The sequence below is a fragment of the Myripristis murdjan genome, chromosome 14 (genome assembly GCF_902150065.1).
Source record: "Myripristis murdjan chromosome 14, fMyrMur1.1, whole genome shotgun sequence".
Classification (NCBI taxonomy): domain Eukaryota; kingdom Metazoa; phylum Chordata; class Actinopteri; order Holocentriformes; family Holocentridae; genus Myripristis; species Myripristis murdjan.
The window spans coordinates 2,646,891-2,669,166 of record NC_043993.1 but is presented as its reverse complement, the minus strand read 5'-3'; the positions used below and the strand labels follow the sequence as shown (position 1 = coordinate 2,669,166).

The window sequence follows — 22,276 nt, the reverse complement described above, 5'->3', positions numbered from 1 at the left end:
AATGGTCTAGGATTCTGAACAGTTCTACAGTGTGTGGCCAGCACTAAGCAATGAGCACTTTTCCTTTGCAAGCATCACCACCACCTAACAGGAGTAGCATATCACAATACTGATTAAACAGCATGAGCATTACGCAGGTGCATCTTGTGCTGGTGGCAGTTAAAGGCCACTCTGTAATAAAACACACGGCCACAGATGTCTCAGGTCTTCAGGGAGCATCCGCTTGGCATGCCGACTACAGGAATGTCCACCAGAGCTGCCAGGCAGCTGAATGTTCAGTCCTCTACCCTGCACCGCGTCCAACAGCATTTCAGAGTTTACCAGTACATCCAACACATCATGTCACCACTGAAATGGCTTCCTCACCTGCAGATGAGCTGACATGAGCTATTTGTCGCTTGCCAGACCAGAAAGGTCTGGCAGAGGGTTGTTATCATTTGAGGACAGGTGAAAAAAAAGCAGCTGTGGCTTGTTTGCATTTGTTAAACAAATCCCCATCATCAACAGCATCGGTAAATTGTGCAGTGAATTACAGAACCAGTTAGCCAGAGGTGATGGCTACAGTGAGTTTCATTTTTAATAGATCAATCCAAAGAAAACTGCATCACAATAAACCTGAAGTTTGACTTCAAGTTTTCCATTGTTATTGTGTAGTAGGTTCAGGCAGTATCCAGATTTTACTACTTTTAGAATGTCCTCAATATATGTTATGTTATTACCAACCACTTTTAAAAAGATAATGTTCTGAGGGGTTTGAAGGAGAATATAAATGTAGAACTTATTTGTTCATTGCTATATAGGGGTGTAAATCACAAGTTTCATCATGATATGATATTATATTGACTCTTTTGACACTGACATTTCTGATATAACAAAGTCAGCCCCAATACAATTTTGATTCGATTCAATTGAGGGGCCTATGATTGAGTCAAGATTCAAGATTTTTATTTGTCACACGCACGAATGTACAATTACATCAGCAGTGAAATGCAATGGCAACAACTCCAGCACTGTGCAAGGAAAAAAAATAGATAAAAATAAAAATAAAATAGAAAGTATATATATACACTCCTATATACAATCCTATATACAATATACAATTATGGACATTAAGTGTGCAATATAATAAATAAAAGTAAGAAAAGGAAATAGAAAATGAATGGATGAATGGGAACGTGAAAAAGCACAATATCATATGCCCATTTAAGCAATACAATCAGTTACATTCTAATGCTGTGTTTTTGTTTTAGATGCTTGGCCAGGTTTGTCATGTTTCCTGACTATTCTATCTCGTACTTGCATCTTTTGCAATAAGGCATGTGATTTGTAAGCTGACCCTCCTTTCTCTGAAATATTTCCACACTGCTGATTTATTTCAGAGAGGGGAGTAGATTTCCTGATTGTGTTTTTCTTGGCCACTGGCTGTGGGTGCCTTTATCTGCCTGGCGTTTGCCCTGTTTGGACATTTAGGAAGGTGATGTGCTTGGACAGAACTGGTGACACAGACCTGCCATGGGAATTTCAAAATCAAAGAGTGCTTGGGCAGCAGCTGCAGTGGAGGGAGAACACATCAGTCCTTGCAGCGGCGAGCTGCTGGTTGATTCAGAGACGGGCTCGTAAATTTGCAGTATTTCCATCTTTGACTGCAAGATCTCTAAGGCAAACTTTGCTCACATCTTCATGCTGATTTGCAGGCTGCCTCTGTCATTACAGGTAGTTACAAACCTGAATTAATGCCAGATCACTGCAGCTGCCTTTTTTTTTTAGCTACCAAGTATTTTTTTTCCATCCAAGTGGTGATGTCATGGTGATAAATTATACCATTGCTATTTTCAATCAGTATCAGAAATTAGTAATACTTTTTTGATCTACAAGGGGAAATTAATTACCACAACCCTAGCATGTAGTTGCTAGCCTGCTGTCCTGACAGTGGTGCTCGTTGTTGGGGCCTGGTTGAAGTGCATAGACATTGGAAATTCTGAACTGGAAGAGCCATTTGGAGGAGGGTGAGAGTCCAAATGGTTGAGGTCTTCCCAGCCCACCCGGACTGCAGATCAAACTGTTGGTTTCCACAGAAGTAGAATTTATGGCTAAGCTGACAGAATAAACTTCTACAGTATAAACCACTGTCTCAGGGAATGTCATTCTGGTGCTCATTGTGCCCTCCAGGATTTTAATCCACACGAGTGGACAGTCACTTATCTTTGATAGGCACTGGCCTGCTGAAGAAGCATGCTCCACCTGAACCTGCCAGAAGATGTACGGTGCGGATGGTGAGCTGTCTGCTGATGTTTATGTTGCGAACAGAATGTCTAGTGATGGCAGTGGGCATAACACAAGTTTATAGGTAATGTGACAGGAGCCTGAGGCCAGTTGTCTGAAAGCTGATTGCTTATGCTGATGCTTATGTGTTGATGTGCCGGTCTAGATACATTGTAATTGTCTGTGGCGCTCCAAGTATTTATAGTTCTGCATTTGTGGGCCAGTGTGTAGATTAAGTTGAAATCCTGAAACAGAGAGTCCACTGGTGACACATTTCGTGTCAAAACCAATGTTTTGGAGACGTCTCACCATTTCGTGACATTTGCCAGTCTGTATAATTTGAGCACAAATGACCATGTTGTCAGTAGATATCAACCACAAACATGGAGGAAGTGCAAAGCGCCCAAGCAGACCAGTTCAGTCTTGCATCGGCCTACCTGCCGTTACAGTTTTGGAGAGGTGCACATAAACCACAGCAGCCTCTGTGAGCTACACAGGACCCACAGGCAGTGACAGCGTAACGGCAAAAAAAAACATTTTGATGCTGAAGTTTAAATTGGCCTTGACTAATCATCCACCAACGCTGTGCATGTATAACAGCAACAAACGCTCGGACAGTCTGTAAGAGAAATGACTGAATGAGAGACATCAGGGAAACTAAAGAAAAGAGTGACTGGTGAGGTGGGAGTTAATGCTGAATAAATGGCTTTGGCCTGCGGTATGGATTTATGCGACCGACACAATGTGTGACGGCCTGACGGTGGCAGGAAGCTGGCTGAGTGATTCATCCCTCTGTGCCGGCTGTGAGATGACCCAGACGCTCACAATGTCCCAGCCCCCAATCATCTCCTCTGCTTCAGATTCTAATAAAGACGAATGTGTTTGCCGACATCAGCTCGCTCTCATTAGCGTGATTAATTGCCTCCTCGGTTTCGGTAAACAGTATGAGCTGTATTCCAATTTATTCAGGCAAAATTAACCAGTCATAATTAAACGCTGTGATCTTTCTCTCCCACCTGTCTTCATGCAAGCTCTGTTCACACACACACGGCTCACATGCTCACCGGTTAATTTTGTCTCACCCCCCTTTCATTGGGAGGGTGATGTAAGCGTCACTTTGTGTAGGGTGATAGCAGCCTGAATCAGTCTTTTAATGGTCAGTTCATAATAGGCTGATTTATTGCCGCAGCATATGGAAGGGGCGGCTTGCCCTTTCCTCGCAGCGTGACGCCGACCTTCCGGAGCTCCTCCGCCTTTGTTGCAATGTCAAACTTTACTGTGTGTAGGTCAACCATTCTGCAACACAATGAACACAGCTGCGAAAAAGGAAGATGGCTGATGAAAGTTGGTGTCTTACCTGAGCTGAGAGAGAGAGAGGGAGCAGACTCACACAGGAAGTGATTTTGCTGCTGTATGTCATCAAGTTGCTTAGTGACTGGCTCTCTTGACATTTAGTCCAGTCATTTTATGAAAAAACCTAGGACAAATTGCAAGAGAAGCAAACTCAACTGATTTTGTATCCTCAGTTTGTCCTGAGTGAGGGAAAAAAAGTCCCAAGGAATCCCATTGGTGGAAAGTTTTGAAAATCACCTATTTATGACCACATATTACCAAAAAACACTGTTTTTAACACACAGGGGAAAGGGGTTCAAAATTTTACTTTCAGATATCACTATAAAAATTCACAAGTTGATTACACACAGAAAGACAAGAAAAAAAGCCAATTACAAGTTCTTTGAATTATTCTGTTTACACATGATTTGATATGCGCTAATAAGGAATATAAGGAATAAATGCCAGAACAGATATTTAAACAGTGAATTAAAAGGTTACTATATATATATAGTAACCTTTTAATTCACTGTTATATAGTAACCTTTTTATTCAAGGTTACTTTATATATAGTAACTTTTTAATTCACTGTTTAAATGTCTCTTCTAGTTTTTATTCCTTATTCCTTATTAGCGCATATCAAATCAGATAATGTGTGATATGCATGTGTAAACAGAATCTTTTTCTTGTCTTTGTGTGTGTAATCATCTTGTGAATTTTTATAGTGATATCTGAAAGTAAAATGTTGAACCCCTTTCCCCTGTGTGTTAAAAACAGTGTTTTTTGGTAATATGTGGTCATACATGACCAAAACTTGCCACCAATGGGATTTCTTGGGACTTTTTTTCCCTCACTCAGGACAAACTGAGGATACAAAATCAGTTGAGTTTGCTTCTCTTGCAATTTGTCCTAGGTTGACCCCAATTTTGGCCTAAAATTACTGGACTAATTTAGGCGGTGCCAATTTGGTTTATAAAAATGTAATAACATAAAAATATTATGTGGTCTTCATTGTGATGTTGCTCTTATTAGTTATTACATTGATATTGATTTTATTTAATAATATTGAAACCGTCATCATATATGATCATATGTTTAGTCCTGCTGGAAGATTCATTTTGGTGGGACAAGTTTCCCCATAAAGAAGACAGTTCAATTCAATTCAATTCAATTTTATTTATTTATATAGCCCAGAATCACAAATTACAAATTTGTCTCAAAGGGCTTTATAGGAAAATACAACATCCTCTGTCCTTAGACCCTCATCAGACCCTCATCAAGACGATCATGGTTAAACACTGATGTTGATACTGCCACAATAAGCTTTTGCTCCATTTTTCTATTGGTAGGTCAGCGAACGTTTACAGAAGAAGAACATATGATGAACACATCTGCTGTCTGATTGGCAGTCGCTTCACCTCATTGCATTATAAGTCTGTATAAAGCTGAATTATTCTCAGTGTTTTGGTATGGCATAGTCACTGAGATCTGGGTAACAGCCGCCCACTTCCCCCACTTTCTGGCGGCAGATCATAATGACAAATCGCTGCCCGTGTGACTGTGCGGCCACATAAAGTCACACATAAGTGTGAAAACTGGGATGGAGGGATTAGGTTTAGATTGATAGGGAGAGAGACAAAGGGAGACCGAGAGAATGAGAATGATAAAAATAGAGACTAAGATTGGAGGCTTGTAGAACACCTACAACCAGAAGTAAAGATGAGAGCACAGGAATATTATTTTTAGGTTACAGTTTGGTTATTTGCGCAGATCATCCACATATTGCGCCCTTGTTTCAGTGTCGAGCAAACCTAGATGCTCGTGCAGTGCAGTGGACATAATGGTTGTACATGGAGGTCACTGACCTCTGTAGGGGATGAGCTGAATGAAGAAATACACCACCTGATTATTAAGGTCGGTACAAACAGGCTGCATATGCTAAAAAACATAGGGAGCACAAGTGTTACCATTTTAAAGAGTGATCTACTACGCAGTGTAGGCACAGTTAGCCAATTAGGAAAGCCAGTTAGAGCACTAATTAAACAGGAGGATTACAAATTTCACATCTTTCCTGTTATCAAGTATAAAAGAAATTTGATCTATTGCTTCTGAATACTCCAGTCAAAACGATTAAATATTGCGAGTGCTTTCTATTCAAAGATAGCCTACAGTAGTAATCCTTAAACAATCTTTTGATGATTAGGCCATCCATGAAAAAGCCTGGAGAAAAAAAAAAATCTCCTCACACAAGCCCTGATGGCCCTGCCACACCTCTCATCACACGCACTGCAAAAAGTCAAATTCTTACGAAGATTATTTGTCTCATTTCAAGTAAAAATGTCTTATTTCTAGTCAAAATATCTCATTACACTTAAAATAAGACATGATCACCTCAGAAATAACTTGTCTTTAGACAATTTTCATTTGTTTTAAACAAATTTTCACTTGAAACAAGTGAAAATTAGCTTGAAACAAGAAACAAATTTTGCCAATGGAACAAGCAAATTTTTACTTGTTCACTTGTGTCACAAGTAAAAATTTGCAAACAAATTTTGCCAATGGAACAAGCAAATTTTTACTTGTTCAATTGTGTCACAAGTAAAAATTTGCTTGATCCATTGGCAAAATTTGTTTCTTGTTTCAAGCTAATTTTCACTTGTTTCAAGTAAATTTTCACTTGAAACAAGTGAAAATTGTCTATAAACAAGTTATTTCTGAGCTGATCATGTCTTATTTTAAGTGTAATGAGATATTTTGACTAGAAATAAGACATTTTTACTTGAAATAAGACAAATAATCTTGGTAAGATTTTGACTTTTTGCAGTGCGCCCTCATCTTCCCACTCCACCTCTTCCTTCACATCGTCATCCAGCTCCATCTGTGCAGGCGAGCCAGTGAAACTGCAACCTCTGGATCTAACGTGGATGTTGGATCTCTGCTCTGCAGGGTAACAGGATTTGGCTGAGGTGTAAAGAGCCAGGAGTGTAACGTGTGTGCTTACTCCCCTCATGAAATGAAATTGAAATGAAATACAACGTAATGAGGTAATAACGTAATGTCATCACCACCTCTGATTAATAGGAAGAATGCCTTGTAAGTCGCATATCATGGTTTGACATTGGAAACACTGTGCTTTTGTTGCTGTTAGCCCTCTCTGGTGTGTGTAAACTGCTCTGTGCGTCTGCTGCAGCTGCTGGCCTGGACTGTATGTTTCTCTTTAGCCGTTGTCTGTGTTTGAGGAGGAGAGAATATAGGAAAGTTGCAGGGATTTGGATCTCTGGAAAGATTTCAGTGAGATGAAGACCATTTTGTCTTCAGTTAGGTTTTAGAAAGAGAGAGAGAGTGTGTGCTGCTGCCTGTTTGAATCAGGCCGTCCTCCCCAGAGAGGCCAGCAGCCAAAGAGACACCCGCTGCCAAACACCATAAAGAAAGAAGGAAAGAAGGATAGGAGGAAGGACAAAAATGAATATGGAAGGGAGGAAGGAAGGATGGGAAAGAGGAAGGACACACTGAAAGAAAGAAATCAATCAATAGGAACTTTATTTCTATAGCACATTTCATACAGCATCAAAGTGTGCATGCTGAAGCATGAAAAAATCTAGCGTAAGGTACGGAGTAAAGTAATAAAGAAAGGAAAGATAAAACACGACAGAAATTAAATGAAGTAAAAATAAGCTAAAAACTAAATACCCGCAGAGCAGCACTGATTAGACTCTAGTGAAAAGGAATCATTAAAAACAACATTTCTCAGCTTTGATTTAAAAGCATTAGGTGTTCGGGCACCTAACAGCCTCGGGCAGGGCATTTCATTTACTTGGTGCATAAACACAAAAAGCAGCTTTACCGGTTTTTGATTGAACCTTAGGAGCGGATAAAAGGCTCCTGCTTGATGATCTAAGGCTTCTTTGGAGTTCATAACCCACAAGCAAGGCGAACATATACTCACTTGGAAGCTAACACGAGCATCCAAGAGGCGGTGTGGTCAGTTTGCTCAATCCCAGTCCGACGCATGTAGCTGCATTTGTGATTAGCTGTGGTTGTCAGAGGGGCTTAAGGGAGACCAAAGAGAAGGGCCTTGCAGTTGTCCAGTCTGTTGGTTCCAAATGCATGATTTGCAGACAGTGACAGAAAACTGTTAGACATTGCAGCAAATTTATGTATGTATGTATGTATATATGTATGTATTTAAATGAGGAGAAATATGGGGCTTCCACAAGTTTAGTTCTCAAATACCCCTTTTCCACCAGGGCTGGTTCGGAGCCGGTGCCTGACCAGTTTTTTGGTTTTCCACCGCCCAAGCAGGGGCCAAACTGGTGCCAAACTGGTGCTAGGCAAGCACCGACTCCGAGCAGGGGCTAAACAGGAGCCAGAGAAAGAATCGTTGACGCGGCCCACCGCGTCATTGGTGGGCGGACTTACAGACTCAAACGGCAGCAGCGATTGCTATAAACGTAAAGCTAAACACAGTCACCGTTCGTTCCGACCACGAATACGACGGGTAGCCGGCAATAATTGCGTTTTTCGCCTCTGGACCGCAATGTAGGCTTGTAAACACACGTACGGTGGGTCGTCCATGTTTGTTGTTGTGATTCTGAGCGAGCGTCTCGCACACCGACGTGATCACGTTTTACGATGACGTAATGACGTGGCTCTGACTTGGCTCCGCTTGGCTCTTGGCCGGTGGAAAAGCAAACCGGTTCTTTGTTGGCACCAGTTAAGCACCGGCTCTAGCACCAGCTCCGAACTAGCACCAGGTGTTTTTTTGGTGGAAAATGGGGCAGAAGACACTGAATCAGTTAATCCAGCACACTTGGTGGATTCCCATAATTCCCATGATTACAACTTTTTTTCTTTTTTTTTGTAGCAATGTATGAACGTGGAAGCATATATAAAATGAGTAAGTGGACAAAAATGAGTCCCTGGGGAGCACCACATGTAATGTTAATGTTATCAGATACACCTCCCAATCAAAACAAATTGTTTTAGCGTCGTCCACTTGCATTTAGTCACTCAGTTCTTAACATGATGGAAGAGGAATGTCAAATGTGAGATGGGTCCATCACTACTACTAACTAATGCATCTAGAGTTGTCTTTTTCAAAAGAGATTTGTTGACAGAAGTCTTTACAGCACACTGGTCTGGAGGGAGTGGTTCGCTGTAGTCAAAGTCTTCTCAGCTCAGTTACAAACATTTTTTGGAAAAAAAGTTGACAGAGCACCCAGACAGCAGGCAAAGGGCTTGAGCTGATGTACCACGCCAAGCATGTTTGACGCTACCTTTCAAGCAGATACTCACTGTAAACTCAGTGTAAACTGCAAGTCAAAGCAACTTGACAGAAAAAAAAACATTTTATCCAATCTGTTCACCTTAAGTTTCATACCGTCATACTGTCACCAATTCTGGAACTTCAGCCAATTTGTTATTATTCTGTGTTTTGGCCTTTTGGGTTGAACTTTTTGGACTTGTTTTACCTTAGGGACCCTTGTTTTCTTTAGACTTTAGACTAGATGTTTTTGGACTTTTTGTGTTTTGAGCCCGGCCCCTGTGTTGCCTTTGCTTGTTGTGTCACTTCAACCAATCCTCTGTCCCGTCCAGTCTTGTGTCCCTCCCCTTCTCTAAGTGTGTCTCGTTTGCCAGTCACTTCATTTTGTATTTGAGTCTTGCTTTCAGTTTAGTTCTTTGTCAGTTCATTGAGGTTGTCAGTTTGTGTTCAGTCTTGCCTGCATATTCCTGTCTTCTGCTGCTCTTAAAGATTTTACAGTTCTCGCCAGCTTGCCTTTAGTCTTCTGCAAACTTTCAAGTGTGGGAGAGTTCTGAATCTCGGCCTCAGTTTCAGAATTTACAGAGGAATACTGTTTGGCTAACTTTGTTCGATGGAGCTTTTAGGCAAAATCTTCTGACAACTTGACACTTACACATTAACCCAAGCAAACCGTTGTGAGTTGTCACAATATGTTTTTAGCTGGAGGTTATACAATTCAGCCTGGTAACACACTGCTAAAATCAGCCGCTTGCCTATTATTTGTTCTCTAGCAAAAACAGAAACTGAATGAAGTAGTGTGCAGTGGCCAGGCCTCCAACGTCTCCCAGTGGTTTGCCATTTTGTTTCAGAGCGAGCAAAGCAGTGTGCCAGGGGTGTATTTTCAAATTTAAATCAGTGATGGTTAGGTCTTTGATTTGTGGTTTGCCATGCGTTTCAGCCATTGGACTGAAGTGTGTGTCTGTGTGTGTGAGGGAGTGTCACTGCCTTGCTTGACCTAGAATATTTGTAACTGTATTCCACCATCCTATCAATAAAGGTGTTCTTTATGCTACAGGAGTTGGTCTCTGCAGACTTCCTCCCTTCTCCATGCACCTTAGGGTTAGGGTTAGGGTGAAGTGGTGAAGGGTAAGTGAAGTTGTGCCAGAAACCACGACTTTGCCTCCAACTTTCTTGCATTATTTCTATTTTTCTATTGTCTTTCAGCTACTTCTTGTTAACTCTTTGGTGTAGATCAATCTGGATATTTAAATTGTGTTTTCCTCCACCTTCCTCCACGTGCTTTCTGCATTTCTCCAAGGGGCTTTCGCTTCACCAGACCCAGGTTTTAACAGGGCAACAGTGTTAACACATTCAGTCAGTTTAAAATTTAGGGTGTCCACTTAAATCAGGAGGAGAGAATGGGAAGGGCTGAAGAGCTGGGCGTCAGGGTCATGAAAACTCTAGCGGCATTTGCACTGAGGTAATGTTTACTGATAATCCTTTTATCCTCACTGCTGACCTGATTTATAGCCACCCTCACATTAAAATACAGACAAATGGGGCTCTAGTTTCGCAGACCAGGCGAGGCGGGGGCGTAGCGCAGATGCGCTTCGCCAACTGGGAGTGGCCAGGCGGATTTTCCAAGTTTGGCACGCCGTTCTCGGTGGCGCAAGTACTCCGCCGTCCCTCCTACCGGCGCAAGGGAGGAGAGAAGGCGTGGAGTGGGTTTGACACAGCCGATTCACATGTAACCAATCAAATGAGCCCCTGTCCTTGCCTTTAAAATGCGCTGCGTGAAGGCGTAATGAAAGTTTACACAGCTGACATGGAGGTCTACTGCCGCAGGCGGAGCGGAGCTCAGGAGACAGGCGCGGAGCGGAGACCGGCGAGCAGTGCGGACACGTCACCAAAACCTCACAGGCAGGCTTCCGGAATTGTCAGGCACATGAACGATGCAATAAATACCGAAAAAAAACACTATTCAATGCTACGATCACAATCAGCACATACATATATCTCCATATCAACTGTCCCGTCACAGCTGATGTCAGATCAAAGGAGATTGGCACCGTTTGTGCTGATTGTGAGGTTTGGTGATGTGCGCCAGCCAGCCAAACTTCCACTGCGCCAGCTCCGCTCCGCCTTGCGCTGAAAGTAGACGTGGTTTCAGATTGCGAGCTTTTGGCGCACCTCGGCGAAGCCTTTTGGCACGAAACTGTCACTGCGCCAAGCCAAATCTGTCGGCACCTCCCCACGCTGCGCTGCCACTCCCATCTCGGCGAACCTGCGCCTGCCAAACTTGGACACTGTCCGCCTCTGCCGTTTCGCCGGTCGAAACTAGCTCTGCGCGGGGTTCGCCTCACTGCGCCACCCCGCGCTGCGCCGGGAAACTAGAGCCCATGGTCAGAAGTTGCAGTCATTTCCAAAACAGAGGAGAGAATATTTTGAGGTGTTAGCAAGCAGCTCCATGAATGTCTCTAAAAATCAAGGAAAGAGGAGAGAAATAAGTGCAGCAGGGAAGGAAGGAGGGAGAAATAAGGAATGGTGAAGGCAGGACAAAAGCATTGAATGATGAAGGAAATGGGAGGACAAAGGAACAACATTGCAGGTACAAAGGAAAGGACAAAGAGAATGGTGGAAGGAAGGAAGAAAGGAAGGATGGAAAGGTGCAGATTGGATGTTGGATGGAGACAAAAAGGAAGGAATGCGAAAAGAAAGGAAGGGAAGAAGAAAGCTAAAGTTCATTTTGTCTGCCATTTAAAAAAAAAAAAGTAGCAACCATGTGACAGTTGAACATTTAAAATTTTCAAAAAGGATCATTGCCTTTCCTTCCTTGTTCTCTCTGTTTCTCTGAATCCCATTAGCGGATGTTGAGGGGAATCTGTAAGACTTGGCGCTGTTGTCCTGCTGTTTAGGATGACAGATGTGATGTTTTATTAATGCACAGCCTTTTTCGGATCTGTCGAGTCAAAGAATAGTATAATATCCAGTTCACCTGGTCCATTTATCAGCCTCGCCTCGCCAGCACCGTCTCCCACATCTGTAATTTTTAACATTGTTCTGCCTTTCCTCTGCTGGCTACGATTCTCAGCTCCATCATCTTCCTGCTGTCCTATTCAAGCCCCCCAGCTGATTTTCTGCTCTGTTCTCCCTGACAGTCGCTGTAAGAGAGGAAATGATTTTATTTCCCCCACTCACGATTTTAAACTGTGGCCTTTTACAGTGCTATTCACCTGGCTTCCTCCTCCTCATTTTACTTGTTTTTACTCTGTCTGCATCTCTCTTTGTCTCTCTCTCTCTCAAGTTCAACTCAGTTCAGTCTGCTTTACTTGGTATGAAAGCAAAGCTTTCTGCCAAAGTAATGCATCAAAGTTCTGTAAAAGGTCAGCATTTCAACCTGTTCCTGCCTTTCTCTCCTGGCGTGACAGGCTGTATTGTGGTTTTTGTAAAGAGGGTGTCAAGTTTTGACCACCAGAGGAGGTTTGATGTCAAAAACATTCGTCTAATCAGCCTTAATCACAGAGTGGAACTGCAGAAGAAAAAATATTCTCATCTCCCATAATTGAGACACTGCAGATTAATTTCTGTTTGGCCAAATGAAATTGGGGTGCCGAGCATGGACTTGGTGGGAAATCCTCTTCATCCATCGGAAGCACCAAATCAACTTAAGCACAAAATACAAAATGCCATCTATGCAACAGCAAGGGACCGCTAAATCCAAACTCGCCAGCGTTAGATCTTTGGCCTCACTTGTTCTTTTCACGTAGATCAGACCGTTGAGGTTGGTGCAATGTACTGGCATCACATTGCAGGATTTTTGGCAAATGATGTGCAAACAGTTTACACACAGTTACCCCTTGCTGCCGTTTGGAGCTGCCAGCGTGCAGAGTTACGACGTGCAGCTTTTAACATGATTCCAAACCCCAATGAGAGCCAGTTGAGATCCTGTCATGGCTTTGTTGGCAGCCCAGGCATGATCACATATTTCTCTTCTGAGTTAGTTTATTTGTTTAGCTTGTAGGACTTGTTGTTACAATCCCTAAGAATAATCATCACCTACCTGGTGTTTGTATCTTGAGCGGAGAAGGGGCAATCACGTCCTGATGTAACATTGAATGTGACCGTAGAGAAATGGTCAGAAAGCTGCGGGCACAGGAGGGGACAAGGTACAAGACTTACCAAGCCATCAACCCAATGACCATCCACCCACTCTATTGCAGAAATGCACCTTTTATAGAAGACCATCTGAGAATAACCTTCACCAGGTTCAGGTTATCTGCTCATAGGTTACGAGTGGAAATGGGGAGATGGAGCCGTACCCCACCGGAAGACCGGGTATGCTGCTGCGGGACGGGTATACAGAATGAGGAACACATACTTGTGTGTCCTCTTACACAGGAGATCCGGACAAAATATGGACATTACTCTACCCAACTGAAGTCTTCATGAACACTGACAAGAGACTTCTAATGATGTTACACGCCTGCTTGGAAGAGTTAGAGCATCAGCAAGTGGATTAATGTTCTAAGCCTGTATTGTTTTATTGCTGTCATTACTCCATGAATGTCTTGATTGTACAGTATCTGACTTTTGGAAATGATCAAAAATTGATATTTTAATGTTTGGACGCAGATATTTTATATTGTTGTCAATAAAATTAACTAACTAACTAACGGCTGACTGCTGGCTTGGAACAGCCCGCTCAGCAGGTCAGAAACCGAACACTACTAATCACTGTTGCTATATCTGATGAAGTATTTAAATAGCCAATAGCATAACTGATCGCAGTGTTGGTGTGATTTAAGGTAACGGCTGACTGCTGGCTTGAAACGGCGCGCTCAGCAGGTCAGAAACCCAACACTACTGGTCACTGTTGCTATAAGTATTTGTTTAGCTCATAGGACTTACAATACCTAAGAATACTTACCTGGTGTTTGTATCTTGAGTGGGGAGGGGGCAATCACTTCATATCTAGCAACTTGTGTGAGGGGCAATTGCTTCATTGGGGTTATCAGGTGGGCACCCTACTTCATCGGTGTTTCGTTGATAGGCCCACGACACCTCCGGATGGGCTCTATGGTGACACATTGCATCCCCAGGTGTGTCCCCCTCTGCTTTTGCCCCTCATGTTTGACATCTAGCAGTCCAAACGGGGTCCTTTCTCCTCATCCAAAGCCAGTTGCTGGCTCGCTCCGCAGCCTCTGAAAGTGATTTCAGTGCTTGCTGGAGGGCCTGGCCCCGGACCCCCATGCTCTTCAGCAGCCTTGTTGTCGATTTTGCTACAAATCCTCTAAATCCAACCTCTACTGGGATCACCTGTGTCCTCCAGCTATGCAGCTCTGTCTCAGCTGTTATGTCCGTGTACTTCAGGCTTTTACATTCATAGGCTTCGTCGATTGCAGATTCCCATGGGACTATTAGTTCCACGATGTACAGGAGCTTCTGCGAGGTTGACCACAAGATCAGGTCTGGCCTGAGATTAGTTGTGATAATCTCTGGTGGAAAGATGAGTTTCTGATACAGGTTGACTTTCATTTTTCAGTCTCGGGCTGTGTCCAGAAAGGATGTTTCCACTCTTGCAGATGGTTTCCATGGAAGTTGTCCTGCTTTCAAGAAGGGGGTTATAAAAAAAGTTCTAAAAATACCAAACACTTACTATCCATGTCAGTAATGTGCTTTATTATTACTTCATTTGTCGTGAGGCCAGCTATGACAGTAGAATAATATTCACAAGTAATATAGTGTAGGGTTGTCACGATACTAAAATATCAAACTCGATATCGATACCCAGGAAAATATTCGATACTCAATACCATTTTCGATACCACAGGGATTAAAAAATGACAAAAATTTAAAAGGCATAAAAAATATTTTATTAAAATTAAAACTCAAAAATAGCCTTTTCAATCCAAAAAAAATAAATAAATAAAATCACATTTTGTTTTCACTCTGTGCAAATTACAAAAATAACCCAAATAACATTTTAACAGGCTTTACACGATCAGGATTTTTGGGGCCGATCACCAATAAGGGAGTTTAAATAAACCAATCACCAATCCGATCACATGAGTGAGCTATATGCCTATTTAAATAACTAGTTTATTCACTGTATACACTTATGTACTGTTTACTGAGTATCAACAAAAGTATTGTCAAACATTTTTTGCCAATGTTTAACAATCTTTGCCATGCCCCAAACTGACAGAGATGCAAGGGTAAAACATCAATGACCTCTAGAGGGCATTCAAGGACTGGCCAGACATAAGGTCAAAATTCAGTCAGGGGTCCATTTCACGAAGCAGGTTCAACAAACTCCTTTACCCTGAACTCTGAGTTGATCTACTCTGAGATAGGAAACTCTGAGTTTTCGGTTCCAGAACAGCTGATTTGAGTTAGTTTGATCAACTCGGAGTAGTTTCACCTGGAGGTAAGCGCGTGCACCACAGCTATAAAAAGACAGCGTCAATGGAGCTTCGATTTGGTGATTCACCATGGCAACGGGGAAGCGTCGGGCTGCGTTTTTCACCCCAGTTGAATTGGAAATCTTAATGTATTCATACAGTGAGTTTCAACATGTTTTAAAAAAAAATAAAAATAAAAAATGCAACACCGCTGCAGCGGCAAAGGAGGGGGAGACTGTGTGGGAGAATATTGCTGCACGGGTCAATGCGTAAGTTTAAATGTAGTCCGTTGCAATCACAATAATATTACTGGGGAAAACTGCTTGAATGGTAGCCTATTAATTTATTTCATGTAGGTGCAATCCCACGGGGGAGAAGCGCACTTGGCAGCAGCTTAAGATGAAATATAAAAACATTGTTCAAACAGGTAAGACCTCTGCATAATCTCATGCGCGGTCTTATAACCATCTCCCGACGAATATTTAATTCTCTGTGCAGTAACACTGCACCTTCATCCATGGGATCGTTGTTGAAAGGACATGCCATGTTCGTGAAAAAAAGTCGCCACCTGCCACAGCTGCACTGGCCGTTTTTGCAAACAACAAGCTGAGTCGCTGGAGCTCTGCCTACCGGGCGCTGTTTGACCTGCGGTGCTGCCTGTTGGGTATGCGTGACGTGCTTGTGCACTGTAGTATTGATACTTTGGCAAATTAATATTGTATCCTGATATGGTCTTTTGGTATCGATACTTTTCGGAGTATCGATATTTTTGACAACCCTAATATAGTGTCAATATAATACAATGACTACAAACACCTACGATTCTTTCTACTGATCTACCACAGCATAAAGACTTACTTTGTGTTCAGACCAAAGGTGAAGTGAGCTTTTAACATTACTTGATTACATACAAAGTCAATGCAAAGACGTTAATTGATGCGAATGGTGACACAAATGACAAAAACTCAACTCATGGGCACACCGGTTCAAATCCGACCTCAGGTCCTTTGCTGCATGTCTTCCCCTCTCTCTCCCCTGCCTTTCTTGTCTGTCTCTGCTGTGACTGTCAAATAAAACAGAAAAAAAAAAAAATCTAAAAAAAAAAAAAAAAAAAAAAAATCAACTCATGCAAATAACGCAAAATTCTCATCATTCGCATGAGTTGAAATTTTTCAACTTGAGCAAAAAATTTGTGGCTGTATTAATGCAAGCTCGCAACATGAAAACACAGTTTGCATTTGGTCTGAATACACAATCTAGATCTGCCCAAAGCAAAACATCAAGCCCATCAGTTCTGAGAAATATCTGAAAAGCACAAATTAGTTTTGAATTAGTGTTAGTATTTAGTAGTTATTTCATAGTCATTTTGGTTTGTCTCTTTTTTTTTTCCTTTGTGTGGTTGTTAATTTCTTTCCCGTTTTTTATTGAGACATGTTTGTGTTTTACTGCACTTGAAAAATAAATGATTCTTACTGTGATTCAGTGTCTGATTCTGGGTAACACAGGGTTGTGCCCTGTTTTCACCCAAATAACTTGCTCATTCTAGGATTTTTGTCCTGCATCAGTAAAGCAACATTTTCCTTCAGTTTGTCATTTTGATTCATTGCTGCTGCAGTGCAGCTTTCTACTTTCTAATGTCTGCATTCAAGACGTGAAAATCCCCAGGGGGAGAAAATGAGGAAGAGAAAACTTTTTCTTTGCGCGTCTAAAACTGGTTTGTGATGTAGAGGCCTTGAGGAAAACACACAACCTTTGTGCACACAGAGGTAGCCATTAAAAATGTCCCCTATTTTGCAACATCCTTCACTGGCAATGCAACAGCAACCGCTGCATCCTATTTTTTTCACACACACACACACACACACACACACACACACACACACACACACACACACAAAAAAAATACATATATCTTTAGCACTGTTTAAAAAACTGCTACTGGCTATGTGCTTTGGATGCATTTCCTGATCCATTTTGTTGTTTGGTGGCATATTTTTTCTTATTTCTGTGGATTTCTGGCCAAATGTAGACAATGTGATGTCATGCTGAGATATTTCCAGCCGCTACAATGGAGTTTTTATAGCTGAAAATGTTCAGCAATCTAAAACACCACAACAGCATGTCAGGTTTTAGTGTCAGTGGCTCAGAATCAGAGCAAGGGCTTCTTTCTAAGGGCATTCTGGGAAAGGAAGTCACCAAATGAAATAGACTCAGCAGGTTGGGTGAAAGTGTGTACCTCAGCCAGGTAAATTACCACACTTCACAAAATAGCTCATGAAACGCACAGAGCATTGGACTGATGATTCATTCATCCCTCCACCTCTCTATGTTTCCGTCTTCCTGCTTCCGTCCCACCCCCTCTCTGTGTGCAGAGCACCTAAAGGTGGCGCTAGAGGAGTACATGGTGCGGATGCCTAAGGTTCGCATCCTGAGGACCAAGAAGAGGGAGGGGCTGATCAGGACTCGCCTGCTGGGAGCCGCTGCTGCCAAGGGAGAAGTCATCACCTTCCTGGACTCCCACTGTGAGGCCAACGTCAACTGGCTGCCTCCACTGCTGGGTGAGGACACACACCCAAACACACACACACACACACACACACAGTCCTGATACTCTGCTGAGTGGGCAACAAAACCAATCATGTCTCTCTCTAGCATAAGCAGTATAGTAGAAATCAAACTTGCGCTGCTGTCAAAATTTCCAGACAAATGTCTTCATACTCGCTGCGATTTGAGGTTTGTTTGTTTTATGACACTCCGCCAGATGAGGTTGCAAACATACGGTGTACGATGAGAAAGGGAGAGATGAAGAAGAGAGAAGAGAGATGAAACCAGAAACAAACAGCCTAGTAGCAGTGAACCTCAAATTCGTCATGCAGCATCTCCATGCTGTCTTGAACTAAAAGGGATTGTTGACGCCTGACTTGTTTGAGATTCCTCTCTTGGTGTTTGCTATCAGCTCAGTCATTAAATCAACCATTAATCAATTACAATTTTGATAATCAATTAGTTATTTTAGTCATTTATTATGTAAAAGTGCCACATAATAATAATAATAATAATAATAATAATAATAATACATGACATTTGTATAGCACTTTTCAGGATACCGAAAGTCGCTTAAAGAGGAAAAAAAAAAAAAAACAGAAAACAAATTTTAAAGGATAAAACTAGAATTAAGGAGTAGAAAAACCAAAAAAGAGACAAAACAAAGCAACAAGCTGTAAAAGGGAGATCAAAAGTAATTAAGTAGGGAAAGCAAGTCTAAAAAGGTGGGTTTTGAGGGCTGTTTTGAAAGATGACAGGGTGGGGGCAGTTTTGATGTGAGCTGGGAGTGAATTCCAAAGGCAGGGTGCAGCGACTGAGAAAGCCCTGTCACCCCAGGTTTTGCGGTGTGTCTTGGGGATGACCAGAAGGTTGGCATCGGCAGACCGGAGGGCACGGATTGAGGCATGGCGGTGAAGCAGGTCGGAGAGGTAGCTAGGAGATTGATTATTGAGGGCCTTGTAGGTGATAAGTATTTTGAAGTCGATTGTATTTGAGTGGGAACCAATGAAGGTCATGGAGAACTGGTGTGATGTGGTCCTGGGATCGGGTCCCGGTGGGTGGACGGGCAGCGGTGACACCGTATAGGAGGCTGTTGCGGTAATCAAGTCTGGATGTGATGAATGCATGAATTAGTGTCTCTGCAGCAGTGTGGGACAGATTGGGATGCAGGCAGGCAATGTTGTGGAGATGGAAGACGGAGCTTTTGGTAACCTGGTTTACATGGGGCTGGTAGGACAGGGTGGGGTCGAGGATGATGCCAAGGGTTCGAACTTGGGGTGGAAGGGGGTGACAATGGAATCGTCGATATTGAGAGTGAAGTCCTGAGTGGAGCGGGTTGAGGGAGGGTGGGCCTTACGATGAGGATTTCAGATTTTGCAGTTAGTTTGAGAAAGTTGAGTTGCATCCAGTTTTGACATCGGTCAGACAGTGGTGAGGGTGGAGTGGGTGAAAGTGGTAATGGTCTTGGCGGGGAGATAAAGCTGGGTGTCATCTGTGTAGCAGTGAGAACCATAGGCCATGGCGGTGAAGTATCTGTCCAAGGGGGGCCATGTAGAGATGAAGAGGAGTGGGCCGACATCGAGCCCTGGGGGACACCGTGGGTGACGGGTTATGCGTGATTGGCAGTTATTGATGTGGATGAATTGATGTCTGTCAGAGAGATATGATTTAAACCAGGACAGTGCAGTGTCCGTGATGCTGAGGGTGGATTTGAGATGATAAATGAGAACTGAATGGTTAATGGTGCCAAAAGCAGCGCTGAGGTCAAGGAGGATGAGGATGTTGAGTGAGCCGGTGTCAGAGGAGAGCAGGAGGTTGTTTGTGACTTTGAGAAGGGCAGTTTCTGTACTGTGTTTGGTGCGAAAACCGGATTGAAATTGTTCATAGAGATTGTTTTTTTTTTTCCCGATAGGAGGTGATTTGACAAGTAACAACACATTCAAGGATTTTTGACAGAAATGGAAGATTGGAATGGGCCGGCAATTGTTGGGGGATTGAGGGTCGAAGCCAGGTTTTTTAAGAATGGGTGTGATGGCAGCAAGCTTTAGTGAAGAGGGTACATGTCCAGAGGAAAGGGAGGAGATGACAATTTCTGTGATGAGAGGGGAAAGAGTAGGGAGGCAGCCCTTGAGAGTGGTGGGGAGGGGGTCCAGGTAGCAGGTAGAGGACTTCATGCCTGCAACTGCATACATATTTACTGTTTACAGTTTCAGTAAGATCTTTAAGATGCTATGTCCTACTTTTCTCTGTTCATGTCATTGGAAAATTCATACTTTTTTGGCTGCTGATCAGACTAAGGCAGCAATTTGAAGACATCAGTTTGGGCTCAGCTAACTTCCCATGAGCATTTGCCATTATTTGTAACTCTTTACATACTAAATCATTAATCCCTTTACTGAATTAAATAGATAAATTGACAGTGAACATAAACATTTGTTGCAGCCCCAAATATCTTTTTAGTCCCTGCTCATGTTGTCATTTAAAATGCATGTTTCCTCTCACACTTTCAGCAAGTCAAGGCTCAATCTGATTAGTCTTGAAAATGAGCAAAGAAGTTATGTGTGCTATGTAAACAAACTAACTAAACTGCAAACATGCATCATAAAACACATAAAAAACAGCTAATCATGTGGGATTGTTGACAAGTGTAACGTGGGAGTGGTAGACAAAGCTGCGCAAAAACGTAAACAAGTTTGGCTGGTGGAGCTCAACATACTGCCTCAGCTGAAGCCAATGTGACACTTTGTTTTGGTCGCAAACCACACAAACATGCCAAATTTCAGTGTAGTTTCTGCTATAGGGCTATTGTTGCCTTTACACAGTAACAGTCATTTTCACACATAGAAAATCACACACACCGACAGTGAGACTAACATCAACTGGCTGCCATCACTTTTCACTTGCATAACTAGGAGTTTTCTTCCTTCCTGGACACCCACTGTAAGGCAAACGCCAACTGGCTTCCTGCATTTCTGGATGAGGAACAGACAGTCACATACACACTCCATAACACTAACACCTTGTAAGTAAGTGTATGAGTGTTTTTTTTTTTTTTAACTGTGTGTACTATTCATAAACTATATGAGACGATCAGGCTTTTGAATTTAATTTAATTGAATGCAATGCAACCAAATGTCATAAACCAGTAACTCTTGCTCCTTGTCTCTCAGATCGAATCACCCAGAACCGGAAGTCCATTGTGTGTCCGATGATCGATGTGATCGACCACGACAACTTTGGCTACGAGACGCAGGCAGGCGACGCCATGCGGGGGGCCTTTGACTGGGAAATGTACTACAAACGTATCCCCATCCCTTCAGAGCTGCAGAAGGAAGACCCCAGTGAGCCCTATGAGTGAGTACAGCACAGTGGGGGATACCAGGGCTGAGCTGCACCAAGAAACTTTGTGACTATAAACATTTAAACATCCAAAGTAAAACCATCAATTTAAAAAAAGAACATCAAAACAAGTGAATTTTTCATGTGACCACAGCGATGCGTATCATACCTTCAACATGCCCTTGAGCCAGGCACCTCCTCCAAATGCATCAGTAGTTACTCAACTGCCAGCCGCACAAGACTGGTTATACTGTGGATTTTCTTTATGACTGTTTTTTGTATTTTATTTTATAAGATAAGTGTTGAGAGGAACATACACTGCAAAGGGAATTTAATGATAATGGATAAAATGCAATATGCCAACAGAGAGAACAGCAAAAAGGAAGCGAAAAAAAAATAAATAAAAGCATGCATCTGAGCACATGTATCTGATGCTGTCTTGGACAGGATTATTTTCAAGAAAACAAACCTCCCTTCATTCTCCCATAGTATTCCCTAGCTCCTCACCTCCCCTCATACACCCCTTCTGGGATTTATGAACCCCTCCCACCACTTCCTGCCAACTTATATTGGGCATGTCTCAGGCGTGAGACTGTTGGCACTATGTGGAAATAGCACGTGGGAGAAGTCTATTTTCCCAGGGTATATAAATGTTGCAGAGCCTTACAAATGTCTTGTAAGACTAACTGGGAGGCCTAAATGAATCCTATTTGTGAAGCTATTTCCACATTTTAGAAGCCAGACACTTAATTTGTGCACCCTGGAGGAAACTCTATTTAATGTTTCTTCATGTTCGGATGCCAGACTATGTGGGAGGCCTGGGAGATCTACAGCAGGTATCTTCAGCCAGAGTGGAGTTGATACAGAAAGACAGGAGACTAAAGCAGAAGAAATGAGCTGCAGAACAATCACAATCAATCCTTATTTATTGTGTTAGTCTGATGTTCTTTGCCAGTGAAATGACCTTCATCAGTGCAAATCCAATTTGTGTCTCAATGATTTTCATTTTTGTTCTAATTGACATTGCAGTGTGGAATGAGATACAACAGAATGAGACACAGTGTAATATAGTAACACAATGCATCAAATGCATCTCCGTATTATTAGGAATCCTGGCATAATAGGCCACAGTGAGTGTGAATTTGTTTATAATATA

At 42.4% G+C, this 22,276-nt stretch overlaps 1 protein-coding gene across 2 annotated transcripts in view; it reads left to right on the top strand.

Moving 5' to 3' along the window:
- The window catches only part of LOC115371155 (polypeptide N-acetylgalactosaminyltransferase 10-like), a 167,673-nt gene that overhangs the window by 103,682 nt on the left and 41,715 nt on the right, over window positions 1–22,276 (top strand). For both annotated transcript variants that reach the window (XM_030068331.1, XM_030068330.1), the window contains exons 5-6: window positions 17,610–17,795; window positions 20,952–21,135. In XM_030068331.1, the coding sequence (XP_029924191.1) occupies window positions 17,610–17,795; window positions 20,952–21,135 (370 nt within the window). The remainder of the gene's footprint in view (window positions 1–17,609; window positions 17,796–20,951; window positions 21,136–22,276) is intronic.